This window comes from Panthera pardus, unplaced genomic scaffold, assembly GCF_024362965.1.
Source record: "Panthera pardus isolate Hobbes unplaced genomic scaffold, ASM2436296v1 HiC_scaffold_13, whole genome shotgun sequence".
NCBI lineage: Eukaryota > Metazoa > Chordata > Mammalia > Carnivora > Felidae > Panthera > Panthera pardus.
The window spans coordinates 23,682,031-23,703,332 of NW_026526688.1; the positions used below are offsets into that span (position 1 = coordinate 23,682,031).

At 37.5% G+C, this 21,302-nt stretch overlaps 1 protein-coding gene across 3 annotated transcripts in view; it reads left to right on the forward strand.

Moving 5' to 3' along the window:
- The first annotated feature begins 8,990 nt into the window (after positions 1-8,990).
- Positions 8,991-21,302, forward strand: part of SGCZ (sarcoglycan zeta) — a 1,075,859-nt gene continuing 1,063,547 nt past the window's right edge. For 2 of the 3 annotated variants that reach the window (XM_053900919.1, XM_019466762.2), the window contains exon 1: positions 8,991-9,861. In XM_053900919.1, the coding sequence (XP_053756894.1) occupies positions 9,823-9,861 (39 nt within the window). In that variant the 5' untranslated portion in view covers positions 8,991-9,822. The remainder of the gene's footprint in view (positions 9,862-21,302) is intronic. The other variant, XM_053900917.1, reaches the window with a different exon arrangement.

Here is a 21,302-nt window from a genome sequence, read left to right on the forward strand (position 1 = left end):
ACTTCTAGGTCTATCCCACAAAACCCACTACCCCCCAATTATTTTCTCTTTGTTTCCTGATGGGTTGAAAGTAATCCTATAGAAGACTTAAGGTTCTAGAATTCAGAAGAGACACTAGATTGAGTAATTGTGTGGTGCAGAATTCTCACCACACTGACCCACATCAGTGTGTGATATGAGCCAGAAGTAAAAATTTGCTGTAGTAAGCCACTGGGATTTGAGTGTTGCTATAAGTAGCATCATTTCTGTTGACTCATCTAGAAGTGTGTTTATGAGTAGACTTGCTGGATTATAGGCTATGCTCATGTTCAAATTTACTAGAAACTGCCAATTTCCCTGATACTGTTGAACCAATTTATAGTCCAATGAATGCACTACATTATCAAAGTATTCTGGTGGCTCCATATTCTCCCTAACACTTTGTGTTGCCAGATTAATTTTTTTTTTTTTTTGCAAATGGGGTGGTATAAAATAATATCTATTATGGATTTAACTCGAATTTTCCTGAGTACTAATGAGGATAGTCTTTCTGTTTGACTAGTTGGTTAACTTCTTCCAGGAAGCACTGGTTTATATCTTTAAAAAAATTTTTTTTTTCATTTTTGAGAGACAGAGAGAGAGAGAGAGAGTGAGTTGGGGGAGGAGAAAAGAGAGAGAGAAACACAGAATCTGAAGAAGGCTCCAGACTCTGAGCTGTCAACCCGGAGCCCGATGCGGGGCTCAAAGTGATAGACTGCGAGATCATGACCTGAGCTGAAGTCGGATGCTTAACCGACTGAGTCACCCAGGTGCCCCATCATATCTTTTTTCCATGTTCTCACTAAGTCCTTTGCATTTTTCATATATATATATATGTATATACATACACACACATATATGTATATATGTACATACATATGTATTTATCTATGAGACCTCTGTGTGTGTGTATGTATAGTGTTACATATATAAAATTACATATACATAGTAATACATAGTTATTAATTTCTTGTTAGCTATTTTGTGAATATCTTTTCTTGGTTGGCATGTTTTTTTATGGTATATGAATTTAGCTATTAATATATTGCTTAATACATGCAGATTGTAGGAAATTTAGAAAATAAAAAGCATTTATAATCCCACCAGTAAAGATAGCAACTCTTAATAGTTGGTGTATTTTTATTTAGTGACTACCTGTGAAGGAATGGAAGTATATTGTAGATTTTTAGAACCGTAAGGGGATTTAAAGAAAAATGTATTATCTTTTGAGTTAGTCTTTGTGGTTATGCTCTTTATATGTGTTGTTTTAGTCAACTCAATGACTTTAAAAAAAAACAGTACAACATAAAGTAGTTACGGCTTTTCTAATAGGAGCTCATTATTTTATAGAGACCTGAGGTCTGAAGAGGTAAAAGACTGGTCATGAGGTCACAGGTTAATGAGCAGAGAAGCCAAGATTATAATCCACTTCTCCTCATTTCCAATTTAGTTCCCTTTCTACCACATCCTGCATTAAAAAGTTTTTAAAAAGTGAAACATATAAATGTATTATTCTATACCTGAAATCCCAAGACTGAGGTCAAGATCTTGTGAAGGCCTGACTATTAACTTAGAACAGGATTATGGCACTGAGATGTGTGTCCCTTATGATCCTCTAGAACACATCTTTGAATTTGCATTGCATTATCTCCGATTGATTATATTGTCAAATCTATATGCTCAGGATCTCACTGTTTAACACTGTGTGATTTCAAGTATATTGACTTTTAATAATTAATATTCAATAAATATTAATTTAAATGTACAAAGTCATAAAAATTATGTTCTATTAGTGATCCAGACATTTATAATATCACTGAGCCAAAATTTTATCTTATTAATTTTTTATGAAAGGTTAAGTTGAAAAAGTTAAGAAGGCATTTTCTTCTTTTTATCATAAAAGAAAAATTAAGCAATTTTATATTTACCAGAACTATGGAAATTTTATCTTTGAGTCAATGTGTTATGTTACACAGCAGTGAAGGTTGATTGGCATATAATAATAGATAGTCATTTTTTGTAATTCAAGTCTATGTCAAATAGAGGCAGAAGTGAAAAAAAATTTAGTTCCTCTAGTCTCAAAAGAAGTCATTTCCCAAACTTTTATAAAGTGCATCTAGAAAATGCATTTTTGTGGAATTGGTTTTTAATGAAAATATAGAAAATTCATATTTTTATTCCAGATCAGGAAAAAACAGGTAGAAAATTAAACTTAGAATATCACCATATGAAAAAGAACAGTATAGTCACAAAGAATTATGTGGGTGATTTTATAACCAGAGATACTGTTTGCTATATATACTGAGACTGCTTCTAAAATAGCTTATTGGGAGAAAAATCCGTAAAGATGGTGCATTCTGTCTTTAATGTTCAGACCTTTAATAAACATGCATTTTATTCATATGTGCTTTCACACAAAAATTCTTAATTACAGATAAATTAAGATTTTATCCTCTACATCAAAGAAATTCAGATGTCCAATTATGTCTGTAAGAAATTTCACCCTTTCAAACACACATTTCAAAATGCGTGTCTTTTGAAAAAGAATAGCATTTGCTGTCTTTATTATAAACACATTCTGGGGAGCACCAATGAAACAAGCCAAATCTTGAAGCTTCCAAAAATGGAAGCAACTGCCTTCAGAACAGGACAGGTTTAATCTTAAAAAAAGGAAAAAGCTAAGGATACCACATTTTGGGAAGGAATGCCTGCCTGCCTAAAAGTTATTACCCAACACATGAAATTTTATTTGCAATTAGGACAAGAAAGGTATTCCTGGGCTTTTAAGAAAATCTTTTGTCATGCTGATGTTAGCTATTAGGCTGCAGCTTATGGGGAATGTAGGCTCAGTTCAATAAGAAGAGTGTATCAGTTTAGTAACAAAATTGTCACGCATAATTAGGCTTAAAAAAAAACTGGGGGAAAAAAAAAGGCTCCCTAACTTGGTACTCTCAATAGTCACAAATGGGGAGGGAATGAAATGAGCCCAGGAGATACAACATGCTGCGTGGGCGGCAATGTTGCTGGGTCTGATTAAACAGTTTGTGACCACTAGCTGTAAACATAGTTTGTCTTGCAGGATAGATGATTCCAACTAACTCACAGTTCCACAAACCCTCACTTTGCTTTCCTCTGCTTTCTTTCTTTCTTTAAAGCAAATCAATGACAGTCATAAACACTACAACATGGTACCTTTTTTGTTCTTTTGACTTGCATCCTATGTGCGTGGAACACTTTGAAGAACTTTAAAATAAGAATATTTAACAATGACCAAAGGATGAATTCTCTCCTTAGAAGTGTTAAAGATCCTCGACAATAGTACATATTGATGATGTTAGGAAACTGATTGCCAACTGGTCCTAGTAAAATTTAAGTTTAATAAATCTTTGGACTCCCCAATCCTTCAAAATAAAAAAGACTTAAACAAGTTTAAATTTCATGATTATTATTTACGCATAGCATATTCTCTAAATTCAGTTTTATATCTAAGAAATTACTTAAGGTATATCGTAAGAAGTTAACTTATTAAATATAGTTTGTTCATTTAATCTTTATTTTTATTTAACTTAGTAAAGGTAAGGGGGAAAAAAGACAAAATTTCACATTAGCTGAATTCCTAAAGACAAGTTTCAAACAGCAATCATATGCCACTGAACAGACCAGAAGAACAATTATGTTCTATATTATGGTATTCTTTGTCATTCCCAGCATAGGAAAATTTCCAAACTAGAAGTTAATTGAGAGTAAGTGGCCTGTTTGAGAATTTAATTACATTGAATATTTCCTTCTAGATTCCTTAGTTTTTTTGTTTGTTTGCTGCTCCAAAAGTGCTCTATCCAAGGCCAGTCCTACCTTTAGTTCCTCATGGCTATTGAGACCTTTCTTTTAGAATCAATTAGCATTCTATTTCTCTCCCTCCATATCTGAGGCCCTATCCCTCAGTTTTCTCCCTTTTTTGTTAGAGTGATGGTAGTAAAACAAACTGAAAGACTGACAGTTCATAAAGGTTTCATTATTGTTGGTATTATATTGGTATTATATTGGTTTATCACTCTGTGTGTAAAGGGTGATAGTTTAACAGTCTTAAGTTTTTCTGTTGGAATAAAACATATTTCCAGAAAAGTCGCTTTCCTTCCAAAAGGTTAGTTTAAAAAATTGATATTAAGCCTGTTCATAGAAATTAATTTTGCTAAAGAATTGAGTTCTTGAATTTAAATGAACCAACTCATATAGTCAATATGAATAATGAAGCCCAAGGCTTTCCTTCTTTCTAATGGTAAAAGATTGTTGATCTGAGGGAGAATGTTGCAATTGTAAAAATTCTTTAAAAATCCTTTAAAAATTCTTCAAAAATTGTATTTTATTTGGTGTATGGTTATAATTTTAGGGTCCACCATTTCTGACCTTTTAAAGTTTCTAGATAATTGACAAGTATTTTAATGGGAAAGTGCATTGAAGATCAACATTGCCTTCAGATTGAAGACATTTGACAACATTTATTTTCCATTTATTTGTACTTATGTAACTGAGAAGTGATGATGTGTACTGGTATGCTTCTCTTTTGTTTTAGTTATTATTGTGCTACAGCATTAGCTGCTATGCATTTGTTGGGAGTTTTAATTCAAGTTTTAATCAGGCTATTATTCTTTTCTGTAGATTTGTTAAGTTTTTTTTTTTTCTTATATTCCACAGGAAGTTTAGCATTTTAAGGTGAGTTGTTTTTAAAACTTCAAGCTGTAATTATCAATGTTCATGACTCTGAGCTGCAGTAAATAGTGGTTTGGGGGATGCTTGTAAAACTATTATTACTAATCATAAATCCCTAAGTTCTCCAAAGGAGATCCTCCATTATCTTTTATAGACTAGTATCACCTATGCTGTACAAAGCATACGTATGCTCATGGGTGAGGAAGGCACTTCTTAGAAAAAATTGTTAATGTTTATTTTTGAGCGGCGGAGGGCAGAGAGAGAGGGAGACACAGAATCTGAAGCAGGCTCCAGGCTCAGAGCTGTCAGTACAGAGCTTGATGTGGGGCTCAAAGCCAAGAACCTTGAGATCATGACCTGAGCTGAAGTGGGACGCTAACTGACTGAGCCACTCAGGTGGCCCTAGGGAGGTACTTTTGAAATCATATGTGGCTAAACAATGAAATGTAATTTTAACTAAAAATATACATGTGCCAATATTTTTCTCCATTAAACCTAAAAAGCAAGGGAAATATGTTCCCACTTTCACGTTTTTGGTAGCTTTAAATCTAGATTCTGACTTCTTTTTTGGCTATAAGTAGGCATGTCTGTATCCTCGTCTTGTCTGGAGTACTGATCTTAGGCTTTTTCTTTAACTTTCTTTTTTTCTTGAATAAAACTTGAAGTATCAGTATGGTCTAAGTTGAAGGTGAGCAGACATTATTTTAACTTCATTTCAATAATTATTTTTTAAAATAAAAATACACATCAGTGCTATAGTAGAGGTGAGTGATCATTTTGGGGAAAGCCAAAGCATATCCTGGTGACTACATCAAAATGTTAATAGTGTGTTGAATTTGTTACTCCTCATAGATTCACACATAAACAATGACATCTCTTACTTATATAAAAATACCTACTATTTTAGGTACCTAAACCTAAACCTACTATTTTATATTCCCATATTTTCCAGTACATACTTTTTAAAGTAGCATGGAATAGGGGCGCCTGGGTGACTCAGTCGGTTAAGCGTCCGACTTCGGCTCAGGTCACGATCTCGCGGTCCCGCGAGTTCGAGCCCCGCCTCGGGCTCTGGGCTGATGGCTCGGAGCCTGGAGCTTGCTTCCGATTCTGTGTCTCCCTCTCTCTCTGCCCCTCCCCCGTTCATGCTGTGTCTCTCTCTGTCTCAAAAATAAATAAACGTTAAAAAAAAAAAAGTAGCATGGAATAAAAATATTTTTGAGAAATAAACCTTGTCAATGGCAAGTGTTTAGATCATATGAATATAAACAGTGACCATTAGAAGCTAGTAGGGGCAACTATGTAAATAACTAATTTATGACTCTATTATAATGAATTATAAATTATTTATCCCTTTAATAACTTCAGAAAATGGAAATAAAACATGGTCTTACAAGGTAGGACACTAAGAAAATAAAAATAAAAGCATAATCTGACTTCGACTCAAGTCATGATCTCATGGTTTGTGAGTTTGAACCCCACGTGGGGTTTGCTGCTGTCAGCACAGAACCTGCTTTGGATCCTCTGTTCTCCTCTCTCTCTGTCACTCCCCCACTCTCTCTCTCAAAAATAAATAAATGTTAAAAAAATTTTTTAAAAAGCATAAAAATTGTAAATTTGGCTAGAGAGTCGGGAGGGGGTAGTATAAAGGCCAACAAAACCAATAACTCTACAAGTGGCTTTAAACCCTATTTGATGAACAAAAATATTGTCTACTGGGATAAGAAAGAGTACCTACAAATTTCCCATTTCTGTGAATTAGTTAATATAAAGAAGCTCATAATGGCATTTGTACATTTGCTTTAATACTTTATGGTAAAGGATGATTCTTGAATGTACCATGGACTAATGCTCCTGAAATGTAACCTCTCATGACCAGCAGGTGTTTCCACACTGTCTCCCCCCGCCACACCCCCCCCCCCCCCCCCCCCCCGGCTTGGAGGTTCTAATTGCTATTTGCACTTTGTCTTTGAGTTATACATCTTTGCTAACATTGAATCTTGTGCCCCTCACATACCCTGCTATGTATCAGCATGATCTCTTGGAGCAGCCGTGGGTAGCTGTCTTCTTGAAATTTTGATTCAGGGCATCTAGACAATATTCCTTTCCTTAGTTCACGTTCCCTTCCTTCCATTGCCCTCTTTCAAGTTTCTTTAAAGTTCCTTCACTTTCCAACAGTTGTCTCACTTAGTCTTGTGTCAGTTGAAGTGGAGTTGAGTCCTGAATGCCTTGAAAGGTTACATAAATATGGTTCAGTAAATCAAATTTTTGTGATAAAATTTCATTTTTTGATTTTAGGAATATTCATCCTAATGAATTTGCATGGGAATTCATGAAATAGTAAGACACTAGGAAGTCTATTGCTGTGTAGACATTTAATTAGACCCAAATTTGGAACAGATTTGTAAATCACCTATAATTTCTGTAATTCAAATGCCAGTCTGGTCAACATTACATGGTGGATATAATTTTTTACTATTGAAGATGAATTAAAGTCATCATATGTATGACTATATAAAACTTTTGCAAAATATGGTTAAAGTCGGCCTTTATAATTGTGTATGATAATCACTTTTTCTTCCAATCATTATTTTATGCCATACTAAGAAGCTATCTGGAGTCTGCTCTTTCTGAATAGTGTTTAAACATTAATGTTTATTTTTGCAGATATCTTTCTTGGATTGTGTTTTCACAATTGAAAATTTCAAAGTTATCTCAAAGATAGTATCACTTCAATATGCTCAAAATAAATGTGCTTTTTGTATTCAGCTTGCTGAATTTAGGCAATAAGAGGTTGATAGGGAATATAAAATTATTTTATATGGAAAAACTGGAATTTTAAAAACCGTAATTATGTATATTCATGGTTCATGATTGATAATGTCTAGAAAAGAAGGCTTTTAAGAGCTACACATTTTACATAACCATTTATTCTTAACCTGGAGCCTTCATATTTTTCATCATACATCAGTAAAGTGAACATTGGAAAGATGTTCAGCTCCACTAATCGTGGACTCTTGGCTACTTGATATTAACCTTGAAAACTGGAGGCACGAGTCAAAGTTTGAAAGAAAGGTAGCATTGCTGAGCTTGTGGAATAGAATCAGCTTAAACTCAAGAACTGCGTGTTTAATCATAAAGCTGAGAATACTAGGATTAGCTGCAGACTAGGAGGGGAAACACTGGAATCTGTGTGTTGCCAGGGGGAGTCATGCAGGTTTTTAGATGTTAGAATAATCATGGTAGAAGATTCTTGCCACACACATTTATCTGTTCCAGGCATATTTGTGTGCTTATGTGCTAGACCCTTGGGACATGTTGGTGAATAAGAAAGATGGAAGTTGCCTGCCAGAGCTTACAGTCTACTGGAGGAGTCAGACAAACAAACAGATCTCAAGTGAGTACACTAAATAATGATAAAAAAAAAGGTGTGGCAGCTATGAAGAGATAACGGAGAAGGGGAGTATCTGAGGGACTCACTTGAGGAAAATCCACTCTCCAGAGGTGACTTAAGTCTGAAGGATGAGGGTTAGACTTGCAAAGAGGGAGGGAGAGCTGGCCTGACTGGGGAGTAAGAGCTAGGGGTGGGGGGTGGGGAATGGCAGGTGGAGGTAGACCACGTGGCTGGAGCAGAGCCAGGAAGGGAGATGAAGATACGTTAGAGGCCAGGCGACTACTAGATGGTGCACACTTAAATCCAGGAAAAAAAAAAAAAAAAGATATTTTTTAGAAACAAAGGTAATGATTTATTCAGCACTTTTTCTGAATCCGAAAACATTTTTAGGTCTCACTACTTCATATGCCATAACGAAACAAGAGGAGAATGTTTAAATCCCTCCAAAAAGTCAGGCTTTTACACTAAAGGGCATTTAAATGGAAAAAAAAAATGAGCCTTTACCCCAAATCTACACCCTACAAGTTAAGTGTTCGGACCTCTCAGCGTGTATTTAAAGAATAATTTTCCGGTAAAGGATTGCTTATCTTAAGCGGCATCAGCAGGAGAAATTTTCTTTATTTCTATTTGTCACTTTGTTTAAGAGTCTTTCTTAAGCTCCCAGACACTGAAAGCAGATGGAAAGTGAATACATGTGAATACGCGGGTATGACACACACATGCGTTGTTCTTCCCAGATCTACCGAACGAGATGAGGCAACATGTGAAATGAATTAAAATGCTTGTCACCTACTGGATTCCGGGCAGAGGGCAGTCTTTAAGACCCAGCAGCACAGTATTTGTCTGGAGAGGAAATGTTGCTTTTTGACAGATGAGAGAAATCCCCTTAGCGCCGGCTATGGGAAGAGAGAAGTGAAGTCAGTCACCTGGTGGTGAAGGCCAGTAAAACAGCAAAGCAGGAGGAAAATTTTTCTCTCCCTCTCTGGCTTTCTCTCTCTCCCTCTTTCCTCTCCTCTGTAGGATCCACCTCCTATTCTCTCAACTCTTTTTAGCATAACCTTCAAAGGAGGTCCTTCCCTTCAGACTTTATTATCTTCTTTTCCCCATTGAGAGAATACCTCTTAGCTGCAAGACATTTTTAAGTCTATGCAGGACTTCGGGGATTTGGTTATCGTGCCAGGGAAATTGATCATTGCTAATGCTTGGGACTCAGTGTGCTAAATTAGCTCCCAGAGTAAGCCTGACGGAGGAAGGCTTTTATCGTATACTCTTCTCTTCAGTTTGAACACATTTGCTTGAAATTTGCCGCATGATGCTGTCCAGGGAAGCAGCTTTTTTTCTTGGGATGCAGCAATTCGCTGGTTTCTAAGCTTATTGCAGAAGAAGAAATAATCTTAAATAGAGTGGATCTTCCCCCCGCCCCCCCACCCCCGTGCTTGATTCCGCTGAGCTGTGTGGCACCGAGGTAAAGATCACCTGTCACTAAATCTTCCAGGAAGTAAAACAAACTGAATTGTAATTATTATTTATTTATTTTTATTATTTTTAACCGGTGGAGGCGGCGTGATCACGGAGAATGAGACTGAGAGAAGCTGCCAGGGCTTGGAGGAGGATAAAGCTGAGTTTAGGCTGGAAACTAAAAGACTAGATTGTTTTTTGGTTCAACTTGCCCGGTTTCTCTGCACTTCCTTTAGTTTCGCTCCATGGACAGATCAACAAACCTGGATATTGAGGAGCTAAAGGTACGTGATCCTCCGGGCGGGCGTCGGTCCTGCTTTCTCGCGCTCGTCTGCTCTCTCGCTCTCCTCCCTTTTTTCCGCTGCCTCTTCCTTGCACCGCTCGAATAGTTGGTGGCCCCGTGGGACGGCGAGTGGGCATTTGGGGTGCAGCGTACCCGGGCGCAGGCGCCCCTCGGCGGGCCGAGGACGCGGAGGGCGGCTGGCACTCCCGGGCTGGGCTCCCTGCCTGCCTCCGGCTCGCGACCACAGCCACTCAGTCCTCCTCCTCCTGGTCGGAGGCAGCAGCGTTCTGGGTGCCCGTTAGCCTCGCCGGGGAAGCGGAGGCAGCAGTCTCTGCCCGCTGCTGTCGCCCGGCTGCTCCGCAAAGTTGCCCGAGCTGCGCCGCCACTTTGCCTCGGCTCCCCCCGCCCGCCCGGGGGCAGCCTTGTTTCCGCTCGGAGATTCCGGGCACCGAGGCGTCGGTGGCCAGGGCTTGTGTTCGTTCCCACACTCATGCAGACCTTATTCTCCCCACAACCGCTGACGCGGTCTCCCCCACAGTTGCACTGCCCGGGACGCGAACTCGTGTTGTGGGGTGGGGGGGGATGGGGGGACCGGAGAGGTTCCCCGGCTGCCCCCGCCGGGCCCCGCCGCGACCGTGCCTGCCCCAGGCACCCGGCTCTGGGGAGTGGAGAGGAGGGGTTGGCACCCGCCGAGGCTCCTTCCCCCTCCGAGGAGCCCAGCTCCGTCTGGGACCCGAGCCGCGCCCCCCGCTGTCCCCCACTCCCGCCGGACCCGCCGCTCCGCCGAGGACCCTCTCCGCACCTTCTCCCTCCCGGATCCCCGGCTTGGCCGCGAGGGGGATGGCTGGCAGGGGCATCCAGGCTGACACTTTGCCCCTCTGCCTGTGGGCACAGGCTGCCTGCAGTGCCGTGTAAAAACAGACCAAAAAACCCCTACAAAACTTAAAAAAAAACATCAACAAACCACACAATAATTTAAATGTCCCGCTCACTGTAAATGAAAAAGCGGGAAAGGGTGGGGGGGGGGGGGGAGCTGGAAGCTGGGAGCATCTTTTATTATCCACGTTTTTTTTTTTTCCTTACCCCTAGGCATTTTCTGCACTCGACTGTATTGATTGCTTCAGAGGGTTCTTATTTATTTATTTTTACTAGAGATTCATTTCAGATGGACTGTTCAGATGAGGACTTTTAGACACTCCTACCCACTGGGGGAACTTGACTAGTAGACGTTTGCTTGGAAATGTCACGGAAAATGGATTTGCCCTGTATAGGGAGAGGGGTGGAGAAATCCCCTGTAGAGGGCAAAAGGCTGTTAGCAGCCGGCTCTCTGCCCTGGCGTCGGCGCCCCGCCCGGGAGCCCGGTTCTCCTGGAGTGTGGACCCCAGATCTCCTAGTGCTCCAAATTGCATAGGAGGAGAAGGCAAGGAGGGACCTCCCTGTAGGGGCGCTTTGTGGAATCTGCCCCTGCCACAGACTGTCCATGAAGACGGAGTGGGGCGGGATGGTCAGAACTTAGACACCACTTCATTTAAGACTGGTTTTGTTAGGAAAAAGAAAAAAGAAAAAGAAAAAGAAAAAAAAAGTGAAGTAGTAAGGAGGCATACTGCTGCTCCACCTAAAGTTGGGGAACAACAAGTTTCTGGGTTAGGGCCAAGATCACAATCAGTAGACCCTGGCCTAGAAAAAAGCCCTGCTATTATTTCTGCACAATACCAAGACAGAATATATTGTCTTTGTGTTTGAAAAGATCCCTTGCAGCTTTTCCCAAGCATCCCAATCTCTTGAGAGAGGGGGAGGTTTTATTTGAGATGCAAAAGAAAGTACATGAATGTTTGTACTGTGCGTCTCATGCAGAGACAGAGTATCCACATTGATTTTTTGGTTAAATATTAGGTGTGGAACATCTCTTAGGAGAAATGAAAAGGAAAATGGTTTGGGTGGTCATTTCTCCTGATATCCCATTAGTGTTTTGCTAGCTTAGACCCCCTGCCCCCCAAATCTTGGCACCACTAAATTGTTTAAATCAGCAAAAGAGCAAACCCACTCTGGAAGCTTGCGTCTAGTTGAGTAGAGGATCCCAGTTAAGGGCAAAACTATTACACACGAACTCAGAGATTCTTGCAGCCAGAGTGTGTTGCACTCTGCAGACAAGCAGCAAAGGGTAGAAAATGGAAGAGCTTGGGTGGGAGGGAGTGGATTGGCAATGACTGGGAAGAAGGAATGTTCAAGGCACAGATCTGTTGAGGTTGCTGAACAGTTATGTCAGGGACAAGCCACTGTTGGGAGTCTAGAGTAGGTAAAAGAGGAAATGTAGTCAAGCCTTATTCAAAAATGTTCGAGATCCTCTAGTTTGGGAGTACATTTGTGTAGTCAGGTTTGACTGTGCTTCTAAAACCTGGAAGCTTTAAAACACATTCTGGAATATGACACTTTCTAGAGCTGGATGTACTATATGTAGAATAACTTGTCTGGATTTCCTCATATTATCAGAATCCATTGGCTTGGGTTTTCTAGACGATTCCAGCTGAAGTTATTTTCTGCTGGCTTCTTACTGAAGGAGACCCCCATGGTGGTCAGTGGAGAGAGGGGAGATAGAAGCTGGGGATACTAATTTTTTTCACATTATTTGCATGTTGACCTTTCTTCCTGTGGTCCAAGGATGCTTACATTAAGTCACAATCATATAAAAACTACTTTCGGTGATGTTTTAAATACATGAAAATAAAAACAATGTTCACTAGGATTTGATAAATAAATAATGTGCATAATATTACAGGGATACCATTTAGCTTAGTTTTAGCTCATTAGTGCCATTATTAGGTGAAACTGCTTCCCTCAAGTTTTAGGAAAGGCAGATTTTACCAATTTTTAAAATCTTTTTTGTGGTAAACAGTTTTCTCTTTATGAGATTTTAGCGAGGAATCTATTTTTTGCTACGCTGGATGTGTGGACATTGATTTTTTATATGCTGTTCCGTAAATAGAGTTGTCTTTTGCAATAGAGTTGTCTTTTGCAAGTTTTTAAACTAAAGATAAACTCCAATAATTAGGTGTTAACAGCCATTGCTGTCATTATCATAAAACTAAACATAATATGCACATTAAAAGATTTACTGGTGCAAAACTACAATGCAGTCGTATGTATAAAACCTGCTAATGAAGGTGACCATGTTTCATCATCTATTCTGCACACAAGCTCCTGATGAAACAGATCAGTGTTGAAAAGGGAGCGAGTTCTCATCCAAAGACTTTTGGTCTGTTCTTTTCCCTTTGATCTCTATCTGTTTCTCCCATAAATGTATAAACTTTACTCTGGATTTTGCCGTGGTGTTTGTTTTAAAGAAGAAACAACATCAAACAACCCCAACTATGGCTTACTGCTTTGGAAATGTGCGTGTTAATGAATATTGATATTAGAGAAATCACCCTCTATCCTGGAATATCTCTGACTTAGGACTTTTTGTAATTTATATTCAAGATAATAACTTTAGCTTTTATTTTAGGTCTGTAGTTTCCCTCTTTTAAACGGGATATCTTATGCATTAGTAATTTTCGGAGCTGGCACTTATAAATTTGCTTTTTGTAATGTTTATCTGTAAGAAATATTAGGCTGAATAAATGGCTATGTTTAAGTAGTACATAGGACTTTGGTGACTATTTTACTCAGCTTTTGAAATACAAGTTTCAAGAACTTATGTTTTCAGATGCTAAGCATTTATTTGTGAATAATTGTAATTTGCTTTGAGATCAAAACCATAAAACACATCAAGAGTACAGTATAATTTTTGCAGTCTTATTTGATCCAAGCTGTAATTTATTTATCAGGACTGTTCCTTTAATGGGATGACTGGCTAGACATTAAAATGAAATTTTTCCATTGCTTGCAGAACATAAACAATATGCTTCTGGAATATTTTCTTAATTATCATTTTATAAGGTGCAAAAATTATAAACTGCATAGTTAATCCTGAGATGCATAAAACAAGTCTTCAATAAATATAATTATACTTGTTTGAGTTAATTAAATGTGGTCCAGTCACTGTTACTTAATTTTATCTCTTTAATTTAAATAAAATTTCATTTACCAAGAACTTGAAACTTGCCCTAGATAGGCCAGGAAAAAGCTTCCCTGAATAATACAATTAGGTCATTAAGAAAGTACTGCATGGGTGAGAAATGATAATCTAGCAAAAAAGAAAAATGCAGAGGTGTTTAAACAAGTGGTTGATTTTAAAATGCTGAGGTTTTAAACCAAGTCTCATAGTACATTAGTCTACAATTTCAATCAAATAGAGTTGGCACTTAGAAGAATTCTAAAAAAAAGATTTCTTGTTGTTGTTGTTGTTTCGTCAATAAGACACTCAGCTCAGGAAAGTTAGGGTCGCTGCAGTGTAGGAGGCTTTGTGATGAGTATAAGCAGGTGTTTTTTTGTTTGTTTTGTTTTTGGTTTTTGGTTTTTATTAGTCATTCCATAGTGAAAAATAGTAGTCTCTAACAAATGTCATATTTGTAGCAACCTGCTTTATATATTCACTTCTTGGCTTAGAATTAGGAAACGTTTGTGAATACTGAATTATTTGACCTCTTTCACATCCAAAGAAATTACAGTTTTCTCCTTCCAGGGCTAGTTCCATTTCTCTTTTGTTAACAGAAACCAGTCACGAAGACTTAGAAACAGTTAATCTTGATTTCCTTACATTCAGAATATGGACCTGTTTCATTGAAGTTGAAATGAACTTCAAGTAATAATTGTGAAAGTTTCTCTTTTTTATATAGTTAGGAGGGATGACGGGGCATTTTTAATGTGTGTGGAAAGAGAATTAAGAAAAGTAAACAGTTTTGTTTAAAATTTGAGGGGAGTTGTGTAAATGACTATTTGAAAAATCTTCAGGGACCTGCTGTCATCACTCAGCAGACATTCCAAATCTTCGTCCTGGCTATTACAGCTTTGCTGATCTTCAGACTTTACCAATTGAGAATACATCAAATTTTGAAGGTCCAGTGAAAAAGAATATTTTAGGATTTATGGACTCAAAATCACAGCTACACAAGATGGCTTAATGCTGTAAAGCAATAAATCAGCATGTGTCTTTTGGGGCATTCCCTTTATATAATATTTAGTGAGGTGTTTCTCATCCTGTATTGAAATCTCAGCTAAAATGCAATTTGGCAGAGATTACAACTTTAAGTTAGTAAGGGAAATGACCATGTATTTTTGTATTTTTGTTTAAATGTCTGTGAAATGTTTGAGGATATGCATTTTAACAGGTAAATGAGTAGATGTTAATGTATCACAATAAAAGTTTATAAGTTTAGTTGAGAATTTTCTTGATTTGTTGGGAATTTGTGATAAAATTCTTAGCTTCTAAATCTCTATATGACTGAAAGTAAGCTATCTCGTTTTATATTAATGTAGATTTTAATATGCTACCATCTAACTTTTTATTTTACTCAAAGTCTCTTTTTTTTTTCTTTGCAAGTATAGAAATGTGTGGTGCTCTCATATCCTTAATGAAACTTACTAGAGACTTCTAGGTCAACTCCAGAATGAGAAAATTAAAGGATTACCATCTCTCCAAGAGAATCACAGGCTGACATCCTAACAATTAAAAATAGTGCCAAATACCTTGAGAGTTTTCTTGACACTCCTAAACAATATTTTTATAGATTCACTCTGAAAAATATTGTAAGCCCTGATCAGGTTTTAGAACATTTATAGTGCTTTGTTGGTGGTATTTAATAGGTTCTCTAGACTGTTCTACATCAACTCAACATCAGAGACCTTTAAAAATAAAGGATTTTATTTTCCAGGGGGAGAGGCTTTAATTGCCATGGCAGGGTTCATCTGTGAAACAAGACCCCAAGATTCAGCCTTAGATATTAATCAAACCAATCACCCCACACCAAAATGGAGTTTGCCAGCAGTTAGAAGTCAGAGGCACCCCAAAATACTTAAAACCCTCACTCCCAATCTACCAGCTTGGAGCCTTTAAAGTCATTGATTTGTGTGGTGGAAAGGGCTCTCATCTTGGTGAAGAAGTACTTAGAAGTCCTGGTTCAGACCCTGGGATGGCTGTCAACCAGAGGGGGCACCTTGGGTGTGGGTCCCTGTCCTTCTTTCCCTCAGGCTTCTCAGGTGACAGTAGTGTTGGAGGGTGGGAACTGGATCTCATTAGTAGTTTTCGCTGTAATCATTTTTAGCCACAGCTGAAGGATTTGTTCAAACAACATCTTTGTAGTATCTGATACCAATAAAAGGGGAACAGCCCTAGTTCAGGACAGGTTGGGGGCTTTATGGAGTCTACTTCTCCTTGGCCCCTGCAGTTGACCCTGGAATCCTGCCCGGAACTATAAGGCTGAAGAACACAGGTTAAGAACCTGCTGGTTTGAGTCTAGGGCTCTGCGTACTCCAAGTACTTTTGTGCCTCCCTAGAAGAAAATTATTTTCAAATTGATAAAGTTAATATAGCTCTTTTTATTCCCCAAATATGTTCTTGTTTGAATGTCATTATAAGTTTGTCTGCTCAATATTAGTCTTATTTTAGAGATGCCAAAATGGAGACAGAAAAATCAAAGGAAATGCCTGGGATCACAAGATTAAGAAATAATGGAATAAGAACTTAAATCTGTGCCCTCCATTTCTAAATCCTGTGCTCTTCTATATAGGCCAAATTTTCAGAAAGTTCATAGAATTTCTGATAGTAGGAACTTCTCACTGGATTTCTTTAATCTTGTTTCAAATAAAAGTGATAGTATTTTACCTATAGTCATAATATATTTACGCCTGTTACAGAATAATTATTTGCAGTCCATTTTTATTTTTGTGAATATGCTTATTCCTCATGTTTTACTTTGGGCCAAATTGCTGATGGTTGATATTTGCAAATAAAACCTCTAAGAAAATGATAGATAAATCACAGGTTGAGACCACTAGATAAGAGTTCCATGACTTCATACCAATCTTTTGAAATAAACTCTGTACATTTTGTCCAAGTCCACTCATCTCCTTCATTATTCTGCCTCTCAGGTCACTGCGGATAATGTTTATTTTTTTAGGACTGTAAATTGGATTTAACCTCTAGTGTTACTTTGCCATTGCAGCTTGATGTACGTCTAGTATTAATCATGAAATTTAAAAAATCAATCTGAGTGATTATACTGACACTAAAATTATTAAGTCCTTAGATTTTATGATATCCCAGAAATCTGGAAATAAATACCAGATGATTTAATCCATGATAAAACTAAAGTTTTTAATGGTAATCTTTGTGATTTAACAGAATTAAATGTTAACTGCCATGTAAAATGGGCTTTGCACCTTGATAAGCTTTTTTTTCATGTCATTTTTTTCCAAATCATGTTTATGCCAGGAATCACAAATGCAGATATATAGATAGCTCAATATTATTTTGGAAAGACATTTCTTTTATATTCATAGGAGGGTCAATATGGAATAATACCTTTTTTGAGGAAAGCTTTACAAAACCTTTGCAAGTCAACATTCAAGGGGATGATGCATCTGATAACATATTTCCTGCCTAAGAGCCATCATTTTCTTAGATCTCTTCTCTCTCACTATCAAAAGTTGAGTTTTTCATTCTTCTGCAGACCATTTTCTTCAAAGAAACCTCGTTTCTTTTATTCACCAGAATGACTGTTTAAGTGACATGGAGAACAGGACACAGCCAAGCGATTTGAGCTTTGTCTTCAGCATGGTGGGTCCGACTGACTTATGGGGCCTAGTGCCCTGCACAGTCACACCTGCTTTGTCAGTGTCCCTGCTGAATTATTAATGGCTGTCAGCCACAAACATTCTGGGTTACTCCTAAAGAGTTAAAAGAAAATGCAAGCATTAAATCCGTGAGAGCCAAGAGCTTACTATTTTCCTCTTTGCTGGAGGCATGTAATGCTTCAGTTACTAACCCACACATTATCACTATCTGACTTCTTTTCATATTGGTTTTTGAACTTCCATCTTTCTTTAGAATGGCTGGAAAAATAAATATTATCTACCTGAGATAAAAGAGCCTTTGATTCTTTCTTGGGTAGAAATAACCAATTCAGCTGCCATGAGCAAGAGCATTTTTGTGAAACATGATATAATAAATCAATGTCATGAATGGGAAAATAGTGTTATCATTGCGATTCCTCAAGTCTGTATCTACTCAGAGTATTTGAGGGATTTTGAAATCCAAATAAGAAGGAGAAGCTAACCAACTCAAGGAGAGAAATTGCTTACCTAAAGTCTTAGTGAATTGTTTCCTAGGTTTCCAGCTTCCTCTCAACATGAGGCTCATGAGAGAGGAATTCTATCTAGTCTGAGTACAAGACTTAGTTCTACAACTAAGCACCTGCTTGGTATTTAATCTTAGGAATCCTTTCCATGATAAAACTGATTGTATTTCCCGTTTTGCTTTAGTTGCTAAAAAGCTTAGAGGCAGATTTGTGGCCTATCTCTAACAAGTATACTTGTGTCTTAAGCTAATTCCTGGCCTCATAATACTTTTTCTTTCTTTACTCTTCTTAGATACTTTCGTAAGGAATTAGTGGTTATAAATACATATATACTTAAAGGTTATTAAGACCTTTTGCAGACACTTGGTTATTTTCATAATGTTTCAGTAGTCATGCCGCTATATTTGGCATCTCTTCTGAACAGCTCATACCTCCGGATGTATTTACTTCAATTTGTCAACAGATACGAAGTTTAGAAAGTGTGAATTACGCTGTCTGTCCAGTTAGGCTGTGTGCATGACTTCCATTGCACATGATAGCTGCACAATTTAGGAGCGTGCTTGCTGTAAAATGAAACTCACCGACGCCTGGAATGAGAGACTGTGATTTAGCACGCAGGTTACCAGAACCTATACTTGTGCTAAGACAACCTGTGTTAAATTATTGTTATTATTTTTTTATTGTTTTCAAATTTGGCATTTGTCCAGAACGCACATTTACATTTCTAAATCTGCATTTCTAATGCCTATTACCTTTACCTGGTGTGGAGACATTATTTAAGAAATGTTAAAATAAATGAGCTCATCTTAACAGCATTTTGTTTAATTTTTTTCAGATTCACTTTTTAAAATTGATGTTGTGATAGTTGATTGCTCTAGGCAGCCAAGGCAGTTTAGACTTTTGGATATTTTATCTCATCTCATCAAGTTTCTTAAAGGTCATGCTTGAGTCATAGTCCAAAGAGTAAGCAGTTCTATGATGGTGTTGTGTCTTAATAATAAAGGCCCTTGTTATTAAGCATTCTTGGGGGAAATTATAAGTATTTAATAATTATGTGAAACATATAGCCAGATTAGGTTAAACATATTTTTGGCATGCGGCAAGCGTGATTGAGGATCTTTCATTTGCTTGTGAGGCCAATTACTCTACAAACCTTCTTTCATTTTGTAAATATGTGTATGTTTCTACATCTATATTTATTTTTCTTATTTTCTAAATCATGAATAGCTGTTAATAGTAAATAAAAATACAACTGACTTTAAAGTGCTTAACGTTCGCAGTTAGTAATGTTTTTGTTTATTTCTTTTGGTATGTTTCATATTTACATACCTGAAGTGGATTTCAGAAACTTTTAGAAAGATAAGATTCAAGCATACTAAAAATTTAATGTTATATGTGACATCATGCTCTCTCAAATGATTAAATGGTTAATGCTATACTTTAACTTGATTTCATAGATTAGCATAACTGTTAAAATTAACTGCAAATATGCTGAGTGTAATTTTTTTGTCTTCTCTGTCTTAATTTCTGAGATTTTGTGAGATGAACTATCCATTTTATTTTAAGGTCTGTGCTCAAAGTTGTAGAACTGTACCTTGTTTTCCAGCGTGCACACTGTAATTAAAATACCAAAGATTGAAATCTTATTTGTTTCTACGTCTTGTTTTATGCCATGTAGTATGGGAGTACAAATGCATAAGAATAACGAGAAGAAACATCAACTAAAGTTTGGGAAAGTTAACAGTTTAAAGTTTCATTGAAAAAGAAAGAATGAATTCAAGTAAACACAACAATAAACAATAAACACTATGCTCCCTTCCCAAAAGAATGTTTGACTTAAATGTTATTCTATCCTTCTTTTAAAATAATCCAATATCTAAATTTTATGTTATAAGATATGTGACTCACTATAATATTCATAGATAGAAACATTATGGGTCTTTGGTATATACATTATTGAATTCTTAGCAAGAATTATACTTTTTAATCTTTTCAATGTAAATGCAATGTAAGAACTCTCACCTATTTGATTTTTCACTCTCAGAATTTTTTAATAGCTCTTTTGTGTATGCCTTCTCTAAAGTTTTTGTTGCCTGACATTTTTTCCCGTGGTATATTTGAATTCTCTCTTTCTCCATACTTCCTAGATAGTCTTATCTACTCATAACTTCTGTTTTATGCTTATAAGATGATGGTCTAGAGTAATGCACGTACACCTTACACCTCTCACCTAAGCTTCATCCCAGTTTTTAACAGTCCTTCCGAAATCTTTACCTGCATGTTTCATAGTCCCTTAAATCCAGTAGAACTTATTCTTTGTTTGTTTAGTGTCGCCTTTCACTTAGGCATGCCAGCTGGAGCTCTTGGGATCCTTTCCTACTCATCCCATTGACCTATCCCCCTTGTCTAATTGATTATCAAGTCCGTCATACCACACAGTCGGAGTCCTCCCCTCCGCATCTTTTGTTAAAGCCCTAGGTCAAGGTCTCATGTCTGATCTGAATTTTTGTCAAATGTTCTCTGTCTTATTCCAAGAGGTATACATGTATTTCTTGCAGTGATGCTGGACATACTTGGTGAATTCTAATGCGATGTTGCAGTTGTGGCCCCAGGGTTGGGGGTGGGGTTGGAATCACTCTGGAAAGATTTATATATTCTCTTTCTCATTCTTAGTAAGTCATCTCAGAGTAAGTTGAGAAGGCTGGAAACTGGGGCACCAGGCCTGCGCCTGATGCGGGTGGGGAGGGATTTAGAGCTTTCTAGAAATGCCTGAGGTTACCATCAAAAATAAAGAAAAGATGGTTTTTTGAAGCTGGGCCTAATGGTATCCACTGATTAGCTATGACTAAAATGTTCTGGTTGGAGGGAAAGGAAACCACAGATTATTTGGAGATAATAATGATAAATTTTGGTTTTTGCCTTGATGAAACCTTTGCATACACTGCACCAGAACCATGAACTATGTTTTGCAATTTCCTTAGCTGATTTTCTGTGTTTTTGACAATTTGATTAGATTTCTTATAGTCAAATAAATTATCTGCCTCTGGGAATTTGACAGCTCTGTCTCCATTGGGTGGCCCAAGAAGTAAGCCACCTAACTGGACAGAGAGGCAGATCTGAAGGAATTTCAACAGAGACAGGCCAATGTATATTCTGAAATGCACATTATAGCTAATGAATTTGGTTTTTTAGTGACCTGTACATTTCA